At 44.5% G+C, this 22879-nt stretch overlaps 1 protein-coding gene across 5 annotated transcripts in view; it reads right to left on the bottom strand.

The window, feature by feature from the left end:
• Positions 1 to 22879, bottom strand: part of kalrna (kalirin RhoGEF kinase a) — a 253945-nt gene that overhangs the window by 24413 nt on the left and 206653 nt on the right. For 4 of the 5 annotated variants that reach the window (XM_075480381.1, XM_075480384.1, XM_075480386.1 and 1 more), the window contains exons 41-44: positions 10375 to 10581; positions 6418 to 6479; positions 5387 to 5527; positions 2475 to 2570 (exon numbers count right to left, since the gene is read on the bottom strand). In XM_075480381.1, coding sequence (XP_075336496.1) covers positions 2475 to 2570; positions 5387 to 5527; positions 6418 to 6479; positions 10375 to 10581 — 506 coding nt within the window. The remainder of the gene's footprint in view (positions 1 to 2474; positions 2571 to 5386; positions 5528 to 6417; positions 6480 to 10374; positions 10582 to 22879) is intronic. The other variant, XM_075480382.1, reaches the window with a different exon arrangement.

The following is a 22879-nucleotide window of genomic DNA, read 5'->3' as shown; positions in this document are numbered from 1 at the left end:
CAAACTTCAGGCTGCACCACATAGCCAAACTCAGTACACTGGAATTACAGAGTGGCAACAGCCGAAAAAGGCTTAGCAACACTATACTTTTTAAAGGGTTCTAGCTCCAAGATACAAGCCTAGACACAAGCTTATATATACAAATATATACATACATATTTAAATGATTATATTAGATTTTATATTACTATATGTGTATTAGAATTAAACTATTGAAATATTATGGGATTTATTTATTATAGCAGCAGGTGTTTTGATGTTTGTTTACATTTGTCTTCTGTATCAGAAGTTTTTGTTTGGGAAATTAATTTTTATTGTCAATTGCACTGTTGCTTAGATGTGAAAATCTTATGAGCATGATTGTGTATATATATATATATATATATATATATATATATATATGTACACACATATGTTATTCCATCACACATAATACTGAGTCATTATGTTATGGTATTTATATTAGACGATTTAAATATTTTGAGATATGTATACTTTACTGCTATAGAAATATAGAAAGCTGCAGCTGTTTTGATGTTTGTTCACCATTGTCTTTTTTCGTAATGTTGGTTTGTCAAATTACTGTTTATTGTCAATTATTCTGTTCAAGGTGGTTTCTCAATGCACATATTTGAAACGCAACTACAAAAAACAGACTGACTGCCAGTGTCTCACTATTTGATTTGTAGGCTATTTCTCTTAATGATGGTCAATACGTAGTAGCTAAAGAAGCACCATTTTGATAGTTTAGATTTGTGCACGAGCTGTGGGAGTACAAGAAAAGTGAGCGTCTATCAGCGATTATTATAGACATATGCACATGTGTGGAGGTTAGAGCCTAATTAGCGAGATTCAAAGATTCAAACATTTTGAGACAAATCTTTTGGGGGATACTCCACGTAGATCATACACCCTTGAATGTAAAAACGACTCGGTGAAATCGGTTGCAAAATGTAAGACAATCGTGATTTTTATCCAGAAAAAACGATGCTCCCGGCAACTTGCGCTTGTTTGACAGACCTCTGGTCCAAATGACCCCCCTAGCAATATGGCGGCGACGTTTTACGTCACGGCAACGGGCTGAAGCAGTCAATGGGGCGTCTACCTATATTATGTCTATGTTCTTGACAGCCACCCTTCCATGGAGCCCATTTCTGATCAGGCTTCTTGACAGCCACCCTTCCATGGAGCCCATTTCTGATGAGGCTTCTTGACAGCCACCCTTCCATGGAGCCCATTTCTGATCAGGCTTCTTGACAGCCACCCTTCCATGGAGCCCATTTCTGATCAGGCTTGGGCCAACAGCAGATGGATCAGCTGAAGGTCCAGATGCATCTCTCAGCTCCTGTGTCAGGTCTTTGCTGGATGTTTTCCTCTTTCTTAAGGACATCACTTTCAGATCCTGTTCATCTGCTGGAGATAGTTCTTTAGGCCTGACACTTCTTCTTCTGTCCTCCACTTGTCCAGTTTCCTCAAATGTTTTAAGGACACACTGCACACCATGCTGAGATATGCCAAGTTTTCAGCTAACAGCTCTTTGGGAATCACCTTGTTGCTGCAGAAATCCTGTTTTCTGTCTGTCACACTGTGTTATCTTTGCTGTTTTTCACAGATGCAGCTAAAGAAATGGGAACAAATCTTAATTCCAGCCTAAAACCCACAAAGAGCTTCTAGATTATTCATTTCTGGTGGCATAAAACACTTTAATCATTTCATTTATATTAACTGTTCCATAATTAGGCATTAGATTATATCTTATATTCCTTTTTTAAGCTTTAAATAGAATCTTATTTACTTTTTCTTGATGGTGAATAAAATATAATTCTTATTATTGTCTGTTTTTTTCTACTTTTAGATGTGATAACATTCATTATTTTGGGATTAGGATTTTTTTTAAACTGAATTTCTTATATTAATTTGACTCTTTTGGTAACTGAAAGCAGTTTTAACGTAAATGTACAAAAAAGTTGAAACTATGAAGCTGTTTTTCACAGATGCAGCTAAAGAAATGGGAACAAATGATGTGTCTCTGTGACAGGCTGCTGGGAACAAAGTGCCTAAAGATCCAGTTTAAAATGTGGACACAACACTGGTTCATCCCTTGAGTTAGGAGCCTTTTTCCTGCCTGAAGGGTTCACAGCTCAGAGTTTAGTGGCTTAATGAAGAAAAACTGGACTGAAGATGAGGGAAGAAGCAGAAAATGTCCAAAGAGAAACTCTGAGAGCTTCAGGAAGCTGCAGAGCTGCTGATCAGGACTCTTTAAAGGTTCCAGGATCAGGCGTTTAAACAGGACCGTTAACAAATGTCCTGTGGAGGCTTTTGTATAAAATAGTTAAAAACACACACATATCGAGCTCCATTTAAGGTGGTTTTACATCACAAACCTGCCTGATGAAAGTCAGAATGAAATGAAAGCCCAACTCTCCATGCATGCATGCGTGAACGTGTCCACTTCCTGCGCCACAGAAACTCACCATGTTGGTTTTAACCAGTTTCTCTATGGCGCTAACCAGCTCGGCAGCGCTGGGCCCGTCAGAGGACGCCTGCAGAGACGTTAGCAGGGACGAAGACTGAGAGAGGGAGAGGAGGGTAGAGGGATGTTAGAGACAGGACGGGCAGCGAGGGAAGAGGTTAGGAGGAAATATCAGAGTTGGAGGGATGTTAAGGAGCAGAAAGGAGCTCATCTGAAGCCAAACCCAATCTGAGGTCGAGAGAAATTATTCAGATACACACACATGGTCTCTGACTGGTTCTTGCCCTGTTGGAAGAACAGGAAGAACCTTCCTCACACACCAGTAAGTCATGGGCTGTGTTCCAAACCGCATACTACTCCTACTACTCCTACTAACTTTAACTTTTTTAAGTTCCCGGATGCATACTATATTCTCTGAAATGTTGGGTATGCATCATGAGGTTACTACTCATACCACAGATTCTATAATAGGACAGATACGCCACTCACGGTGCATTTCCGGTTTCCAACGAGGCGATTTTGGTTGCAGTTCCACCCTCTTTCCACGTGGGGCGCTCAATTTTGGAGACCAGAATGAATGGAGTCCTATGGAGCTATACGCCCTAGCGTGCCCTTATCTCAAGATATAATTTTTTCTCTAGTAATTCGAATGTTGTTTTCGAAAGAGGGTGTTTAGAAAATACCCATGGCTGAGTTTTAGATTTTTAGAGCCACTCATTTGCTTAAAAAAAGGATTTGAAGTGTATATGACGTCATACATAGCTGGTCGACCAGCTGTCATTAGCACAATGCTAGCGCGTTGTGGACAACAAGAAGCCAACCAGTAAGAAATCAAAGGGATATATGTACTCGTTCAGCAGATTTTTGACTTGAAACCCATGTTGAGCTCTCAGAAACTACATTCAAATCTGAGCGCTCGAGGAGACTTAGGTGAAACTGACCATTTGTAGCATCTAGCTCCATTGGGCCCAATTCATTCTGGTCTCCACCGACGCCCCCAGTGGAATTCTGGTGGAACTGCAGCCAAAAATCCGGTACAATGGGGCTTAATAGTGAGTGGCCAGGCTGTTAGTTATAATGACTACCCAAGATGCAACGTAACGTGACGTCGCCGATCGTCATTTCCTGTCAAAACGGCAGTTTCAAGCTAGCTACAACGAGGGTAGGTTCACTTCCTGTTTTCAAAACAAAAGCACCAATTGTATGGTAATGGCTTTCCCTATGATAAAAGGCAACGGGTATTTTATTTTGTGAAAATAACCGGAAGTGCGTTGCTCACTGCGGCTAGCTTTAGTAGCGCCGAATTCGTGGGAACTAAATTGTAAACAGCCGGTATTTTGTCAGGTTTTCAACACGTTGGGGATCTAAACGACTACTTTCTCACCTGAAAATGTTTCAAATGTTGCTAAAGTTTACAGAGTTTAGAGCTTAAGGGAAATCAGCTTCAGGCCGGCTGATTATTATTGGGTTAAAAGCTATGAACACAAAATGGAGGCATTATTTATATTAAGACATGCATTTCTGAGCAAACGGTTTGCTGTTCTTCTTCTGAATATGTGCTTATAACCATAAAAACACCAAAAAAAACCCGTCTAATAGATCCGAGCCGACCACACACTGAAGAAAACAGCAGTGCATCATGGTCGGATATATTTACTGTGTGCGCTTTATCTCACTTATAAACATTTCTATATTTTTTTTCATTATATTTTATTTTTTCCAATTAATTCGGGAACACAGTAATGAACTCTTTTGACCACCGGGGGGGGCTGTTGTCTAACAGCAGAGATCATATTTCTCCAGTTTTAGCTTCTCTTCATTGGCTCCCTGTTGGATTCAGAATAGAATTTGAGATTCTTCTCCTCACATATAAAGCTCTTAATGACTGAGCTCCATCATATCTTAAAGATCTCATTGTAAGATATTTCCCTAACAGAGCACTTTGCTCTCAGGCTGCAGGTTCCCAGAGTTTCTAACAGCAGAACGGGAGGCAGACGGAGGATTAAGGCGAGACTCAGCAGGCAAACACAGTGATTTAATGCAGGGGTCAATTTTTAGATTTAGGGCCAGTCTACTCCTTCAATATGTGTTATTTCCAAACATAAATTAAAATGTTTATTTCATCACATTTTGTTTTGTATGTTTCGCCCAAATTTACCAAAATGAATTCCCCTATTTAAATCTTTAAATGCAGTTTTCTCAAAATCAGTTTTTTGTATTTTTCCAGTATCAATATCTCAGCCTATGGAGCACCTACTGACACCAAACTTTCCAGTTATACACTTAGCAGTATTCTGAAGATATTTACAGAAGGATTTGTTGATAAATCATTCCTGGCCTGATTTATGTGACATTATAATAAAAAATATGGCAAAAATCAATGTTTTTTAGGCTATGGACAGTATATTTTGATTTCCTAGGAAATGAAAGCAGATATCCTGAAATCCCTCTGTAATTTTCTTTCCATTTTGTATGTAAACAAAATGAAAAAAGAATTTTGCACCTGGCTTTATCATATGTTCAGATCCATCTTCTGGAACTATATGCAAATGTGTGCATATTTAATGAGATAATGCCTCATTTGCATAATTAAACATACACATTTCTAAAACTTGTAATACAATTTTTTTTCATACTTGTATAAGTAATCAACTGAGAAAGTTTCATGGTGATATCTGTTATTTTAAAATATTACCCTGTCCACCTGGAGCGTCTCAAAGTGTTTCCTTAGCTCGGCTTCTTTCTAAGAATGAGCCGGATATGGACGCTCAAAATGAACTGAACTGGTTTATTCTCTGAGTTCACAGGTGTTTTATGTATGAAGTGAAATAAAATCTGACATGAACCCATAATAACCTGAACCAGACGAACTTTTCCCCGACCGTTCGGAGGACCCGGGCCCCCCGCTGTTACCTTGTCATCCTGCGTGGAATCCTTGATGATCTCCATGGGCGGAGGAAGCGGCGGGTGCACCTCGTCCTCCTGCTCCTCCTCGCCGCCGCTCTGCATCCCGGACACCTTGGACAGCGGGTTCCCGTCCTTACCGCCGACCCTCTGAGGAGGAGACGCTCATCAGAACACTTAAAATCTAAATCTTACCAAGTATATTTGTCTCATTGAGTATCTCATTACACTTAATATGAGACACAACTGCCTAACAAGCACCATTTCAGCCAGATATAGGGACTGGTTTTAATACAATACATCTGGAATATCTTGTTATGTGAAAAAGTCTTGAAAACAAATTGTTTTAAGTCACATATCATATGAAACAAGCTTTTTTTCTTTATTTAAAGAGGTTTTTAAGCTAATTTCAAGATCACTTTTATCTCAAAAGTCCCAAATATCACATCTTATTTCAAGAAATCTGGACAAGCTGATTTTCACTAGTTCCATTGGCAGATTTTTTGCTTATTTCAAGCAGAAACGTCTTTTATTTGTTGTTTTTTTTACGTATTTTTTCCCAGTGTATTCCTGGCTGTGACCTCAGACAGAAAGAGGAACTGCATGTGTTTGCTCTCTGTTATGTAAATGTGGGCAGAGGCAGAGTTCCAGCGCCACGTTCACCTTTGACCTTTGACCTCTGCAGACAGAAACGGTTCGGCTCTGCTGCAGCTTCATGTTTCTACAATGTCATGAGATATCAGAGGGGCAACAACACCCCAGAACAGAACCAGATAAACTGCAGATTTATGGAAAGATGTTTCACTGAACGGACTCCTGAACCAACAGGACTTCACTGGAAGTTTCCACCAAGGACGATGCTTTTATTCAAAGATCAAAGATCCTTTATTCCATTTAATAAATATGTACACAAATAAATAAAAGAAATAAGTGAAATAAACAAGTGTTTTCTACATAAAAACATCAAATTAAATCCAACTTTCTTTGGGTGAAACGGTTACTGTGACGCTGATGCTGTAGGCCCGCCTCTCTGTGCTTACCTCATCGATGACATCATCCTGGTCGTTGCTCTTCCGGCTCTCCTCTCTTCCCGATCCGGGTCCTGTGAACCAATCAGCAGACACGTGATCAGACACATGATCAGACACATTTTCTCCTTTAGCAGCAGCTAACGCTAACAGCTTAGCTAATGAAGGTGACGTACACCAGCTTCTAAGGAGTTATTGCTGTTATTTTCTCCTTTAGCAGCAGCTAACGCTAACAGCTGAGCTAATGAAGGTGACGTACACCAGCTTCTAAGGAGTTATTGCTGTTATTTTCTCCTTTAGCAGCAGCTAACGCTAACAGCTTAGCTAATGAAGGTGAGGTACACCAACTGCTAAGGAGTTATTGCTGTTATTTTACCTTTAGCAGCAGCTAACGCTAACAGCTTAGCTAATGAAGGTGACGTACACCAACTTCTAAGGAGTTATTGCTGTTATTTTCTCCTTTAGCAGCAGCTAACGCTAACAGTTTAGCTACTGAAGGTGACGTACACCAACTTCTAAGGAGTTATTGCTGTTATTTTCTCCTTTAGCAGCAGCTAACGCTAACAGCTTAGCTACTGAAGATGACGTACACCAGCTTCTAAGGAGTTATTGCTGTTATTTTCTCCTTTAGCAGCAGCTAACGCTAACAGCTTAGCTAATGAAGGTGACGTACACCAGCTTCTAAGGAGTTATTGCTGTTATTTTCTCCTTTAGCAGCAGCTAACGCTAACAGCTTAGCTAATGAAGGTGACGTACACCAGCTTCTAAGGAGTTATTGCTGCTCCATTGCTAGCATCTGCTGCTAGCTTACAGCGACACTGCTAAGCTAGTTCCCTCCGGGATCAATAGATTAAGGCTACGGCTACACGAAAACGAAACGAGGTTTTTTTTGAAAACGGGTTCGAAAATTCTTGCGACCACACGGAAACGCGCTGCTGTCCAGACGACAACGATGAAACGATACAGTACACACGCCACTGTGTCACGCCACGCTGTGAGACAATAGAGAGGTGTTAAAATTGGCACCCAGCGTCAACGTGTGGCTGACGCAAAAACGTTTTTGCTGTAACAATGGAAACGAAACGAGGCCGTTTTCAAACTTTCCCACTCTGGAACCCGTTTTCAAAAACTATCGTTTTGGGGTAGTGGGAACGCCGGCTCCGTGTGGCCGCGACAGCGAAACGATAAGAAAAAGTATCGTTTACAGTGAAAAACGTTTCCGTGTAGCCGCAGCCTAACTATCTATATTTATATATCTGTATGTAGAGCCAGGTGAGCAGCTGCTGACATCACCAGAAGCTCCAGAGAGACGGTTTAAGGAGAGGTGTCAGAACAGGGCTGAGACGGAGAGCCGCTGTGCTTAAACCAGCAGCTATTTTCAGCAGATTTTGGTGTAAAATGTCACCTCAGAGTCATGGTGGTTTCCTGTGATAGAGCTGGATACACAGAGACTGTTTGAGGATGAATAAAATATGAAATATAAAGTCTTTGTGATGAAACTTTTGACTCGGCTGCATGCAGAAGTGAAACAGAACCAAGTGTAACAGAACCAAGTGAAACAGAACAAGTGTAACAGAACCAAGTGAAACAGAACCAAGTGTAACAGAACCAAGTGAAACAGAACCAAGTGAAACAGAACCAAGTGTAACAGAACCAAGTGAAACAGAACCAAGTGAAACAGAACCAAGTGAAACAGAACAAGTGAAACAGAACCAAGTGAAACAGAACAAGTGAAACAGAACCAAGTGAAACAGAACCAAGTGTAACAGAACCAAGTGAAACAGAACCAAGTGAAACAGAACAAGTGAAACAGAACCAAGTGTAACAGAACCAAGTGAAACAGAACCAAGTGTAACAGAACCAAGTGAAACAGAACCAAGTGAAACAGAACCAAGTGTAACAGAACCAAGTGAAACAGAACAAGTGAAACAGAACCAAGTGAAACAGAACCAAGTGAAACAGAACCAAGTGTAACAGAACCAGTGAAACAGAACCAGTGAAACAGAACCAAGTGTAACAGAACCAAGTGAAACAGAACAAGTGAAACAGAACCAAGTGAAACAGAACCAAGTGTAACAGAACCAAGTGAAACAGAACCAAGTGAAACAGAACCAAGTGTAACAGAACCAAGTGAAACAGAACCAAGTGAAACAGAACCAAGTGTAACAGAACCAAGTGAAACAGAACAAGTGAAACAGAACCAAGTGAAACAGAACAAGTGAAACAGAACCAAGTGTAACAGAACCAAGTGAAACAGAACCAAGTGTAACAGAACCAAGTGAAACAGAACCAAGTGAAACAGAACCAAGTGTAACAGAACCAAGTGAAACAGAACAAGTGAAACAGAACCAAGTGAAACAGAACAAGTGAAACAGAACCAAGTGTAACAGAACCAAGTGTAACAGAACCAAGTGAAACAGAACCAAGTGAAACAGAACCAAGTGTAACAGAACCAAGTGAAACAGAACAAGTGAAACAGAACAAGTGAAACAGAACCAAGTGTAACAGAACCAAGTGAAACAGAACAAGTGAAACAGAACCAAGTGTAACAGAACAAGTGAAACAGAACCAAGTGTAACAGAACCAAGTGTAACAGAACCAAGTGAAACAGAACAAGTGAAACAGAACCAAGTGAAACAGAACAAGTGAAACAGAACCAAGTGTAACAGAACCAAGTGTAACAGAACCAAGTGTAACAGAACCAAGTGTAACAGAACCAAGTGAAACAGAACAAGTGAAACAGAACCAAGTGAAACAGAACAAGTGAAACAGAACAAGTGAAACAGAACCAAGTGTAACAGAACCAAGTGTAACAGAACCAAGTGAAACAGAACAAGTGAAACAGAACCAAGTGAAACAGAACAAGTGAAACAGAACCAAGTGTAACAGAACCAAGTGAAACAGAACAAGTGAAACAGAACCAAGTGAAACAGAACAAGTGAAACAGAACCAAGTGTAACAGAACCAAGTGTAACAGAACCAAGTGTAACAGAACCAAGTGAAACAGAACCAAGTGTAACAGAACCAGTGAAACAGAACAAGTGAAACAGAACAAGTGAAACAGAACCAAGTGTAACAGAACCAGTGAAACAGAACAAGTGAAACAGAACAAGTGTAACAGAACCAAGTGAAACAGCCGGTTCTGAGGAGATAAAACATGGATGGGCAACTGGCGGCCCGGGGGCCGCACACGGCCCTCGTCCTCACTCAGCAAATAGATCAATAATAATGTAATCATTTAAAAAAAAAATGCAATTATACTGTTGACCGATAGAGGGCGCGCCATACGCAAACATTAGCGGGCCCGGGCCGCTTTCCGCAACAGCGAATAGGAAAGTCCAGAGCCATGGCCACTAGCAGCGGCAAAAAGAGAAAATCGCATTTTTCAGCCAAAATGGGAAGAAGAGTACCTCTTCAGCTTGGTTCTTTGCTATGAAGGAGTTCAAATTTCTTTTTGCACTTTTTTTAAAGCAAATGTTTTGTCTTTGTTGCTTATTAAAGGCGGGGTAGGGGATCTTTTTCTGGAACATTTTTTTACATATTGCTTGAAATACTCTTCACACCCCCATTGCAACCAATTAATTAAAAGTTTTGACACAAATCTGAAAAGTTTTAGTGGCCTCTAGAACGAACAATCTAGGAAAAACAGTATCCAATCATTCTGAACGGACCGTTCAGAAAGGGTTGGGACTTTTTACCGGTGTATTTTCAAAATGCAGCTTCGCTGGACTCAGAATCCAGGATCTCCTACCCTACCTTTAAGGACGTGTTAAAATGCATTTATATGCAGAAAATAGCTATAAACATACAGATATGAATTCATATAAAATGTGTTCTTATTGAGAATCATTTGTGGCGTCTTTCATATCCAATTATTGGAAGTGCGCGGCCATGTGGCCCTCCGATGATAGTGCTGATATAATGTTGGCCCCTCCCTGAGATAAAAGGAGGACTTTATCCCCGACTCACCCGTCTTCTTCTGCTTGCTGTTGGGCAGCTTGGACTTGACGGAGCTGCCGTGGCTGAGGCGGCGCACCGGGCTCGTCAGCCATTTTCTCAGCGTGTTGCCGGAGCGTTTGGGACCAGGAGACGGCTGCAGCGAGCTGAGGGAAGGCTGCGGCTGCAGGTTGGCCACCGACTCCGTCTTCCCATCAGAGCCGCTGACGTGGTAGTTCTCTGAGAGGAGGAAGGAAAGGACGCAGCTGATCAGCCTGAAAGGTGGCGGGCAGCAGCATGCTGAAGGTTCAGAGAGTGTGACCATGTTTTTTGGTCTTGCCCCCACTGCAGATACTTCTGTTGATATTGTAAAACAAAATGAGCGACTCAATGATGGCAGAAACGGCTTCTTCGGCCAATGAGCGAGACCGTTTCAACGTGCTGTGTCTGATATTCTGTCTTTGCAAAATACTGACCACCCCCGGACCCGGAATGTGTCACTGTTATATGTTATTTTATAAAATAATAGTGAGAATGCCTAAAAGCATTCTCACTATTAAGTTCCTGTTTCTCTTTATTATTATTATCCCGCCAGTTTTCAGCACCTAACTACTCCTGCATCCTTTCAGCTATTTCCACAATTTTGGTATCCAAACGTTCAGCTCTTTCAGCAGATTCCTGATGTCATTTGTGATGTTTTTAACTTTTACACTTTTTAAGATATTCAACTTTTATTCAAATTTTCCTGTCATTCAAATGAATGGAAACTGTTTTCAGCTCTTCTAAATCATCCCCCTCTTTCCAACCTAACTACTCCTGCATGCTTTCAGCTGGAGACAGCATTCAAACTTTAAAATGTTCACAAGACATTCAGCTATTACCAACTGTTTCAGCTTTTTTAAATCTTCAGCCAATTTTGAAATATGACAGTTTCAAAAACATGAACATTTTGCTCCTTGATTTTTATGAATGAGCACACAGTTGAGTGCGTGCTGATAAGTTTCAAATCTTTCAGTTTTTTTCAAACAAATTCCTCTAACTTTCATACAGTTTAACTTAGAGACACAAATTATACCTTAAAATGTAGGAACATGTGTCCTCTTTCAGCCAATGTAACTACTAAAGAGCTCACATTTACAGAATTTCAGCTATGAGCCTTAAACCGAGATCAACCTCTCAAATCCTCTGACTAACTCAGATATTAAGTTTGGTAATTCACAAAAATCACAAAATTCCTTCAACCAACACCTCAGCAACAGTTTTTACTGCTAAAATTTAACTATTTTCAGCTTTTTTAGCCTGGTCAGCTATCCCCATTCAGCTCATAAGCATTCTCTCTTTCTAGTTATCATTACAATGAATTGAATTCCAATTGGCTTGAATTGGACTTTATTTATTTAAGTGCCTTGAGATGACGTTTGTCCGATTTGGCGCTTTATAAATAAAAATATTTTAATTGAATGTTTTGTGCTATAAATAAAGATTTTAAAAAATAAATTAAAAAAGTGAGACGTGATCGTGTTGATGAGCAACACATCAGTCTGCTGAGCAACACACCTGTCTGCTGAGCAACACATCTGTCTGCTGAGCAACACATCTGTCTGCTGAGCAACACACCTGTCTGCTGAGCAACACATCTGTCTGCTGAGCAACACATCTGTCTACTGAGCAACACACCTGTCTGCTGAGCAACACATCAGTCTGCTGAGCAACACACCTGTCTGCTGAGCAACACATCAGTCTGCTGAGCAACACACCTGTCTGCTGAGCAACACATCAGTCTGCTGAGCAACACACCTGTCTGCTGAGCAACACATCTGTCTGCTGAGCAACACATCTGTCTGCTGAGCAACACATCTGTCTGCTGAGCAACACACCTGTCTGCTGAGCAACACATCTGTCTCCTGAGCAACACATCCGTCTGCTGAGCAACACATCTGTCTCCTGAGCAACACACCTGTCTGCTGAGCAACACATCAGTCTGCTGAGCAACACATCAGTCTGCTGAGCAACACATCAGTCTGCTGAGCAACACACCTGTCTGCTGAGCAACACACCTGTCTGCTGAGCAACACACCTGTCTGCTGAGCAACACATCTGTCTGCAGAGCAACACACCTGTCTGCTGAGCAACACACCTGTCTGCTGAGCAACACATCTGTCTGCTGAGCAACACACCTGTCTGCTGAGCAACACACCTGTCTGCTGAGCAACACACCTGTCTGCTGAGCAACACATCTGTCTGCAGAGCAACACACCTGTCTGCTGAGCAACACATCTGTCTGCTGAGCAACACATCTGTCTGCAGAGCAACACACCTGTCTGCTGAGCAACACATCTGTCTCCTGAGCAACACATCAGTCTGCTGAGCAACACATCTGTCTGCTGAGCAACACATCTGTCTGCAGAGCAACACACCTGTCTGCTGAGCAACACATCTGTCTGCAGAGCAACACACCTGTCTGCTGAGCAACACACCTGTCTGCTGAGCAACACATCTGTCTGCAGAGCAACACACCTGTCTGCTGAGCAACACATCTGTCTGCAGAGCAACACACCTGTCTGCTGAGCAACACACCTGTCTGCAGAGCAACACACCTGTCTGCTGAGCAACACACCTGTCTGCTGAGCAACACATCTGTCTGCTGAGCAACACATCTGTCTGCTGAGCAACACATCTGTCAGCTCTGACTGATATCTAACCAGTACTTCCTGAGCAGCCACAGATTATCTCCTGTCTTGGTGTGAAGCAGCCGGAGAAGCTGAGCAGCTGAGGCACTTCTGAGCGAGTGTGGCAGGAAGCGGCGGTCATGCGTCGGCGGCGTGGTGCATCAGCTGCCCTCACACACAGCTGGCGGCGGCGGGCTGCGGTGTGTGTCGCTCACAGGAAACGGGAGGTCAAAGGTCAGCGGGAGCTCCTGAGGTGTTCCCGTTTCTCCTTTTTACGTCCTCCAGTCACCCCTCCCTGACCTGACTTTTATCTGCATAGTTTTATCTTTTAAATACTTCCTCTTAGAGGAAAGTTTATCCATGTTTGTTAGCTTTTGTTAGTTTACTCAAATGACCTGTTATAGTTAAACTAATCCTAGTATTAGCTAAAATTACCTGTATTGCTGTGTTGTATTTTTTCTGTTTTTCTGTATGTCTTTATGTAAAGCAGATTGAGTTGCCTATGGTATGAAATGCGCTATATAAATAAAGATTGATTGATTGATTGATTGATTGATTGCATGCGTTCCATAAATGCCTGAAACCTCACGTGACATCATCACTGCACAGACCTGTTTCAGGTTTCTGCTCCGGGTTCATGCACCTGGAATCTGTTTCAGGTGCGCAGGTGAGTCATTCGCCGGCTCCTCTCGCTGCAGTCACAGAGTTAATGAGTGTTTATGAACGCCGGCTTTGTGTCTGAGGCGTTATCAGATGGTGTCGGAGGTGGAGCCGAAGGTAAAACTGAGGCCAAGGCCACGCGGGGCTGAGAGAGACAAACACGACGAGCAGAAACACCTGAGACGGCCCTGCTGCGTCACATGACCTCAGACATTCCCCACATCACCGAGCTGCTCGGCCAGGCGCCGCTAAGTGAGGACCCGTGTTCAGCTCTGCTCGCTCAGCAGAACCGCGGCCGGTCACCGTGACAACCGCCCGATGGCCGAAACCCGACAGTAAACCCGAGCCAGAACCAAAGAGACGCCAGAAACTGTTTGAATGCAGCTGCTAGGAAAGCAATTACACGGAAATGGCTTAAACCAGATACCCCATCTATTAGGGAGGCTATGATATGGTGTATGAAATCTATCGAATGGAGAGAATTACTTTCTCTGTGAGGCTCCAGGACTGGAAATTTGGAAGAAATGGAAAATATATATTCTCCCGAGACGCCCAACCTATGTTTAACAAGAAAGAAGCAAATGAACATCTCTGCTTGTATGTTTTAGTCTTTTTTTTTTCCCTTTGTAGTTTTATTTTTATATATCCTCTCATGTTCTGTTCTAATTATTAAAAAAAAGTAAAAGGATCAGACTGTAAAGGGATGTAACCTGTCATAACAGTATGATTGACATGTAACGATCCTAAATAAAGACAAAATTAAAAAAAAAAAGAAATGTGGATCAGGGGTTCACTTAGTTTCTCACTGCCGCTACCAGCTGCTGGATCAGGGGTTCACTTAGTTTCTCACTCACTGCTGCTACCAGCTGCTGGATCAGGGGTTCACTTAGTTTCTCACTCACTGCTGCTACCAGCTGCTGGATCAGGGGTTCACTTAGTTTCTCACTCACTGCTGCTACCAGCTGCTGGATCAGGGGTTCACTTAGTTTCTCACTCACTGCTGCTACCAGCTGCTGGATCAGGGGTTCACTTAGTTTCTCACTCACTGCTGCTACCAGCTGCTGGATCAGGGGTTCACTTAGTTTCTCACTCACTGCTGCTACCAGCTGCTGGATCAGGGGTTCACTTAGTTTCTCACTCACTGCTGCTACCAGCTGCTGGATCAGGGGTTCACTTAGTTTCTCACTCGCTGCTGCTACCAGCTGCTGGATCAGGGGTTCACTTAGTTTCTCACTGCTGCTACCAGCTGCTGGATCAGGGGTTCACTTAGTTTCTCACTCACTGCTGCTACCAGCTGCTGGATCAGGGGTTCACTTAGTTTCTCACTCACTGCTGCTACCAGCTGCTGGATCAGGGGTTCACTTAGTTTCTCACTCACTGCTGCTACCAGCTGCTGGATCAGGGGTTCACTTAGTTTCTCACTCACTGCTGCTACCAGCTGCTGGATCAGGGGTTCACTTAGTTTCTCACTCACTGCTGCTACCAGCTGCTGGATCAGGGGTTCACTTAGTTTCTCACTGCTGCTGCTACCAGCTGCTGGATCAGGGGTTCACTTAGTTTCTCACTCACTGCTGCTACCAGCTGCTGGATCAGGGGTTCACTTAGTTTCTCACACACTGCTGCTACCAGCTGCTGGATCAGGGGTTCACTTAGTTTCTCACACACTGCTGCTACCAGCTGCTGGATCAGGGGTTCACTTAGTTTCTCAGTCACTGCTGCTACCAGCTGCTGGATCAGGGGTTCACTTAGTTTCTCACTGCTGCTACCGGCTGCTGGATCAGGGGTTCACTTAGTTTAGGTCTGTACAGTTGACTGAGGAATGATCCCGGGCTGTGGGACTGCCACAGATCAGGTGAGCAACAACACAGCAGCCTTTGTTCTGCAGCCGCAGACACACAGACGGCCGACTGTTCCAGCTGCCATCACTCACTATCTTTAGCCTCACAGATCTGAGCTGCAGAAACCCAGAACAAGGCTTCCTGTCTGTCCTGGTTTCACTGTCAGTACAACACACATCTGCTCTGTGGAAGGCTCCATACGTCAGAGGAGTGATGCCCGTCCTCCTCAGTCTGCTTCTACAGTTACTCTGGATCATATGTGTCAAACTCGAGGCCCGCGGGCCAAATGTGGCCCACGAGAGCTTAAAAGGTCTGATTGAAGTCAAATACGTGCAGTGACCAAAAACTACATTTCCCACAGTGTTACGCGCATCCCGCCACTGGACTGCAGTGTTTCCGAATCGATGCGATTTCCCCAACAAGTGGAAGTGAGAAATACAAACGATGATCCCAAAATGTCCAGGAAGAGAATCATTTTTCTTTTTCAAGAAAGATCGGAAGGGAATACGTGTTTGTGCTTCAAGGAGAAAGAACGGTTTGTCTTCTGTGTTGTGAGGCGGTTGTCAAAGAGTACGATCTACGTCCGCCTTCTGAGACCAAACACGGAGCTGAGTGTGCCGACATCAGGCAGCAAGAAAACCGACAAACTGCCCGAGAATGAAAAGGCAAACTGCGACCGCAACCGAAAACAACGCGGCAGTGAAAGCTTTGTTCGATATTTCAGGTTCTGAACAAAGTAAATGTCAGAACTCGTGTCTGAGGTTATTTTTCTTTATTCACTTGGACAGTTTGATTGATGGAGTTGATGTGGGTTTCATAACCTGACAAATGAAACGGATTTATGATATAATAACAAAGCAACAAGCAAACATATTTTTTTACATCTATGCAAATATATATGTTATATTTGTAACTTGAATAAGTCATAAATTAAGAGTTATTTAACATTAAGGAGTAGTTACATTTATAAGTTACATCTGGCCCTTTGAGGGCAGCGATTCTGCTGACTCGGTGAAAATGAGTTTGACACCCCTGCTCTGGATGCTGTTTCCTCGGCTTCTGGTCCTACAGTGAGGAACCTTTGGAGTTATTTCTGACCAGGATCTGTCCTCTGACTCGCATATAAAACAGCAGCGCCGGCGCCACGGGGGGGCACTCGCGGGCATTGCCCCCCCATCCACGCCGGTGTGCCCCCCCTGGGTTCACTTTGACGTTTGACCGGAGATTGCCTCAAACACTGCAGTGCATGAGGGGACACGATCTAAAAGTCTTAAATAAAAAATACGTTTTTTAAGGTCTTAAAATGTCTTAAATTTCTCTGATTTTCGAAGAGTGGCATTAAATTTCATCTGGGCGGAATGAAAGAAAGATATGTCTGGAGAGAGCTTTTGTGTGTGCGCCAGTACTTCCGGTAAAAACTTCCGGTGATTTGACAGCTAGCGCGTCAGGTTAGGGCCAGTGGCCGTAAACAAAGGTTAACTTATAGTCGAGAAGAAAGATGATAATATAACGTAGCTAAAAAGACTAGCTTTCTTCAGTAGCCTAATGCTTACCGATTTAGCATGCCTAGCAGCCTCGTTGCTAATGCTAGCCGTAACGTTACCAACCATACCCGACGTCAAGGAGTTGGCTGAGCAGGGGCAAGAGTATGGGGCTGGCAGAGTTAACTTCATAATGGGTGAGTGCAGGTTTCATTCACTTGTTTTCACTCTTTCACAGGATTGATTCACTTCATTGGTTTATCCGATTGCTGGCCGCCGAGCCATTATGTGTCTGGGTTTGTGTAGGTTACTGATCATGGTTGTTAGCCGATAATCAGGTTGTGTGTTGGGTGTGTATTTTTTCTATGGGTATATGCCATTGACTGAGCGGTCTGTGCTCGTTTTTTATTTTTATTTAATTAGATTGGAGATACTAATTAATACTGAGGGGGGGGGGAGATTTAACAATTCGGTTAAAATGCAGAAAATTGCATCTAAGAAATACCAAATTTTCTGGGGGAGGACCCCCAGACCCCCCGCTAGGGGGACCCCCCTACTCATTTAAATGCCCGTCCAATAGCTTGTCTCTGCCGCCGGGTCTGTAAAACAGGTTTCCAGGACTGCCTTCTTTCACCTTCGTAATGTTGTTAAAATCAGGAACATCCTGTCTCAGAGTGAGTCATGGAGTTCCCCAGGGTTCTGTACTAGGGCCGATTCTTTTCACTGTATACATGCTTCCATTAGGTAACATTATCAGACAGCATGGCATAAAGTTCCACTGCTATGCTGATGATACTCAGCTGTACTTATCTATGAAACCAGGTGAACCCAATAGGTTGGTCAGACTACAAGCATGTCTTAAAGACATTAAGACCTGGATGACTTAGAAGGCAGAGCCTTCAGTTATCAGGCCCCTCTCTGTGGAACCAGCTGCCAGTTTGGGAGGCAGAGCCTTCAGTTATCAGGCCCCTCTCTGTGGAACCAGCTGCCAGTTTGGGAGGCAGAGCCTTCAGTTATCAGACCCCTCTCTGTGGAACCAGCTGCCAGTTTGGGAGGCAGAGCCTTCAGTTATCAGGCCCCTCTCTGTGGAACCAGCTGCCAGTTTGGGAGGCAGAGCCTTCAGTTATCAGGCCCCTCTCTGTGGAACCAGCTGCCAGTTTGGGAGGCAGAGCCTTCAGTTATCAGGCCCCTCTCTGTGGAACCAGCTGCCAGTTTGGGAGGCAGAGCCTTCAGTTATCAGGCCCCTCTCTGTGGAACCAGCTGCCAGTTTGGGAGGCAGAGCCTTCAGTTATCAGGCCCCTCTCTGTGGGACCAGCTGCCAGTTTGGGAGGCAGAGCCTTCAGTTATCAGGCCTCTCTCTGTGGAACCAGCTGCCAGTTTGGGAGGCAGAGCCTTCAGTTATCAGGCCCCTCTCTGTGGAACCAGCTGCCAGTTTGGGAGGCAGAGCCTTCAGTTATCAGGCCCCTCTCTGTGGAACCAGCTGCCAGTTTGGGAGGCAGAGCCTTCAGTTATCAGGCCTCTCTCTGTGGAACCAGCTGCCAGTTTGGGAGGCAGAGCCTTCAGTTATCAGGCCCCTCTCTGTGGAACCAGCTGCCAGTTTGGGAGGCAGAGCCTTCAGTTATCAGGCCCCTCTCTGTGGAACCAGCTGCCAGTTTGGGAGGCTGAGCCTTCAGTTATCAGGCCCCTCTCTGTGGAACCAGCTGCCAGTTTGGGAGGCAGAGCCTTCAGTTATCAGGCCTCTCTCTGTGGAACCAGCTGCCAGTTTGGGAGGCAGAGCCTTCAGTTATCAGGCCCCTCTCTGTGGAACCAGCTGCCAGTTTGGGAGGCAGAGCCTTCAGTTATCAGGCCCCTCCCAGCTGCCAGTTTGCCTCCTCCTCCCCCGGTGCCTCCTCCCCCGGCGCCTCCTCCCCCAGTGCCTCCTCCCCCAGTGCCTCCTCCCCCAGTGCCTCCTCCCCCGGTGCCTCCTCCCCCGGTGCCTCCTCCCCCGGTGCCTCCTCCCCCGGTGCCTCCTCCCCCGGTGCCTCCTCCCCCGGTGCCTCCTCCCCCGGTGCCTCCTCCCCCGGTGCCTCCTCCCCCAGTGCCTCCTCCCCCAGTGCCTCCTCCCCCAGTGCCTCCTCCCCCAGTGCCTCCTCCCCCGGTGCCTCCTCCCCCAGTGCCTCCTCCCCCAGTGCCTCCTCCCCCGGTGCCTCCTCCCCCAGTGCCTCCTCCCCCGGTGCCTCCTCCCCCGGTGCCTCCTCCCCCGGTGCCTCCTCCCCCGGTGCCTCCTCCCCCAGTGCCTCCTCCCCCGGTGCCTCCTCCCCCAGTGCCTCCTCCCCCAGTGCCTCCTCCCCCAGTGCCTCCTCCCCCAGTGCCTCCTCCCCCAGTGCCTCCTCCCCCCCGCTGCCTTTTTGTCAATGACAGGAAGAGACAGTAATCTGGGCAGATGCATTCCTTTCATTCCTCGCTCTGCCTCATATCTGAGAACACGAGTCGCAGTGGATACATGTGACGGAGCAAATAAACCGCAGGAACTGAGCCTGAGGAGGCAGAAAGTTTCTGCACACGTCTGAATGTGATGTTACAAAGACACAGAGAGACTTCAGAGGGACATTTTGTTTGGAAATATCTGCGTCCCCGATGAGAGGACCGAACAGATAAAAACTGTGGCGCCGGTACACAACAGAACTTTAATTTATCAACATATCTGCACTAAAAGTTGATTTATATCGACTCTCATGTGACCGACGGAGCCAATTAAAGTCGGGATTCCACCTTAAAATCTGTTAGTCGCAGAGTTTTTGTGGTTTCATGAACGCAGGTGGAAGCACGGCTCTCATTTCCCATCATGCCTTTGGGCTGCTGGACTGAGAAGTCCAAATAGGACGCCATGAGAAAGGACATTTAAGGTGGATAAAGACAGAAAATAAAGACAGAGCTGTCCACAGACGGACGCCTTTCAGATCCCTCTCAGCCAGAGGATGACGAAACGTGCAGATTAGGGACTCTGACGCTGCCATATTCAGCAGAAACATGACTAACAGCAGCATGATGTCCTGCACTCTGTTGATGGGAAACAACTTGTCATGAGACGAGTGTCTCTGAGTGAATGAATCCTCCCCAGAGCGCGGAGCTCAGCATTACTGAAGCAGTGTGGGATCATGTTGGCAGAGAACGCAACAAAAGGCAGCCCACATCCAAAGAAGAGCTTTGGGATGTCCTTCAAGAAGCCTGGAGAACTATTCCTGAAGACTCCTTAAAGAAAGGACAGAAAGCTCGTCTGAGAGGGTTCAGGCTGTGCTGGAGGAGAAAGGAGCTCAGAGCAGATATTCACTTTAAAGCTGCTCAGAACTGAACTAACTCTGGTTCTGCCTCAGATTCTGGGTTTATGTTCATGTTGGAACATGTTTCAGTGAATCTCTGCAGCTGTTACCATGGAAACATCTGCAGATATTCACTTTAAAGCTGCTCAGAACTGAACTAACTCTGGTTCTGCCTCAGATTCTGGGTTTATGTTCATGTTGGAACATGTTTCAGTGAATCTCTGCAGCTGTTACCATGGAAACATCTGCAGATATTCACTTTAAAGCTGCTCAGAACTGAACTAACTCTGGTTCTGCCTCAGATTCTGGGTTTATGTTCATGTTGGAACATGTTTCAGTGAGTCTCTGCAGCTGTTACCATGGAAACATCTGCAGATATTCACCTTAAAGCTGCTCAGAACTGAACTAACTCTGGTTCTGCCTCAGATTCTGGGTTTATGTTCATGTTGGACTCGACCCATTTACAGAAGAAAACAATGGAAACACGACCGCGGCCTGAAATAAATGACAAATACAAGGAAATATTTAGCTTTCAGTTCAGATTAAACCAGTGGAACCAGCTGGGCCACATGTCAGAGTTTCCCTTCAGCCCACAGCTGCATGCCCAAACACGCACACTTTAAGGCGCCGTGCACGGAGAGCTGCAGCACGTGGGGCTCGGAGTGACTCCACCGAACGCTTCGAGTCTTCGGTTCGGAAATAAGAAGAGAAGAAGCTTCAATGGTCACCCGACCGGGTCTGAGCAGCAGAGACGGGGTTCAGGCTCGGTTCTGCCGAGGAAAATCAAAGCTCCAGAGCCAGCAGCCGGCCCCTCGGAGCCACGGCCGACCCAACGAGTTTCATTCAAATATGAAAAATGGAAATTAGGACTGAGAAATAAAAGCAGATGAAATGAAAACTCATTTACAGTAAATCAGAGCCATATTATCATAGATTTCCGTGTCTGTGAGTAAGATGAAACTGAGTGAATCCATTTCTGCTGCAGACCTGCGTCACTGATCTAAAACAGCAACTCAAGTCTGATGGAAGATGTTCGCTGATGCGTTTCATGGGACTCTTCACACTCTTTACTCCTCTGATGGATTATTACAGAGCATCGACGTTTAAAATGCTCGTGAGAAGCTAAACTTCTGATTTTATGGCTTCGACAACTGCCGTTTTGATCTTTAAAATCTTCATTTTGAAGATAATTTACAGTTTTTCATCCAAACTCTACGTAGATAAGTCTATTCCCCCTCAGACCTCCCCTCCAGTAACACTTACACACACCAAACATCCTCGTTTTGTTCCCAGCTTTACGTTTCAGATGTTTCCTGAGGGGTTTCTTACTCATTTGCCTGATTTATAGAACATTTCATCCCAAAAACATGCAGAAAATAGATGTTTTTCTGGCTGTTGGCAGTATTTTCAACATGTGAAGTGAAAGATATTCCACAGAACTTTTACTCCAACATGTAAAACAACCACAACTTTGTTCACATCATTATTCTTTTATGAGGAATGTATGCAAATTAGCACATTCTGGCTACATAACACCGAATTTGTATATCTAAACATAAAAGTTTGACCTTTTCCCAGAGGTTCATAGTGATGTCAGTTATAATCGTCACTCTAATTAAAATAATTAAACGTTTTTTGTCCTCTTCGGCTCCCCCTACAGCCATGGGATGTCATAAAAGCAGCTCTCCGTGTGATCCCTGCACATCCACAGCCATTCACAGGCCAAAAAGACGAGGCGAACTGCGGTATCTGAGCCCCTCGGCCGCTCCAGGACAACTATAAGGCAGAGATACTATGTGCGGCTCCTCAAGCTTTAATTGGCGGCTTTTATTAAGTATTAATTAAGGCTTAATGGTGTTTCCTAAAGGGGGAACTGTTAAACCTGGCAACGCAGCCCGCTTAAACCACAGAGCACTTGACCGCAGCGCACGCTAGCTCCTTTAGCCAGAGCACGCTAGCTCCTTTAGCCAGCGCACGCTAGCTCCTTTAGCCAGCGCACGCTAGCTCCTTTAGCCAGCGCACGCTAGCTCCTTTAGCCAGAGCACGCTAGCTCCTTTAGCCAGCGCACGCTAGCTCCTTTAGCCAGAGCACGCTAGCTCCTTTAGCCAGCGCGAGATGCAGAAAACAATGGATCGGTTTTTAACTAAAAAAGGGCAAAAACCAGGACAAAAACCAGGACAAAAACCATGCTCATCTTGAATGTCTCACTATGATTACAACAACAAACTACAAATACAACATGAAGAAAGTCGAGGACAGCTTCTGCTCATCCCAGTATTAAGGTAAATGTGATCTGAATAGAAAATGTATTGTCTGTGTTGTTTCTTTTTTTGTGGGATGCTTTATATGTAGAAATGGGCACTCAGTATGTTGTGGTAAAAGTGGCTCTGCCCTTGATTCTGCTGCCAATGTGGCTCTTGTGGAATAAATAGTGAGTATTGCTGGTTTAAGGGAAGTTTCAGGATTTTTAAAAACTATGAAAGTGTCTCATCGGCCCCTTTAAAATCTGCTCAGAAATGTTCTGATCTAAAGTGGACCTTCCGTGCACTGAGGTTCTGTTTCTAAGACGTTATAAATAACTGCTGCAAACA

The sequence above is a fragment of the Odontesthes bonariensis genome, chromosome 12 (genome assembly GCF_027942865.1).
Source record: "Odontesthes bonariensis isolate fOdoBon6 chromosome 12, fOdoBon6.hap1, whole genome shotgun sequence".
NCBI lineage: Eukaryota > Metazoa > Chordata > Actinopteri > Atheriniformes > Atherinopsidae > Odontesthes > Odontesthes bonariensis.
This window is presented reverse-complemented; position numbering and strand designations above follow the sequence as displayed.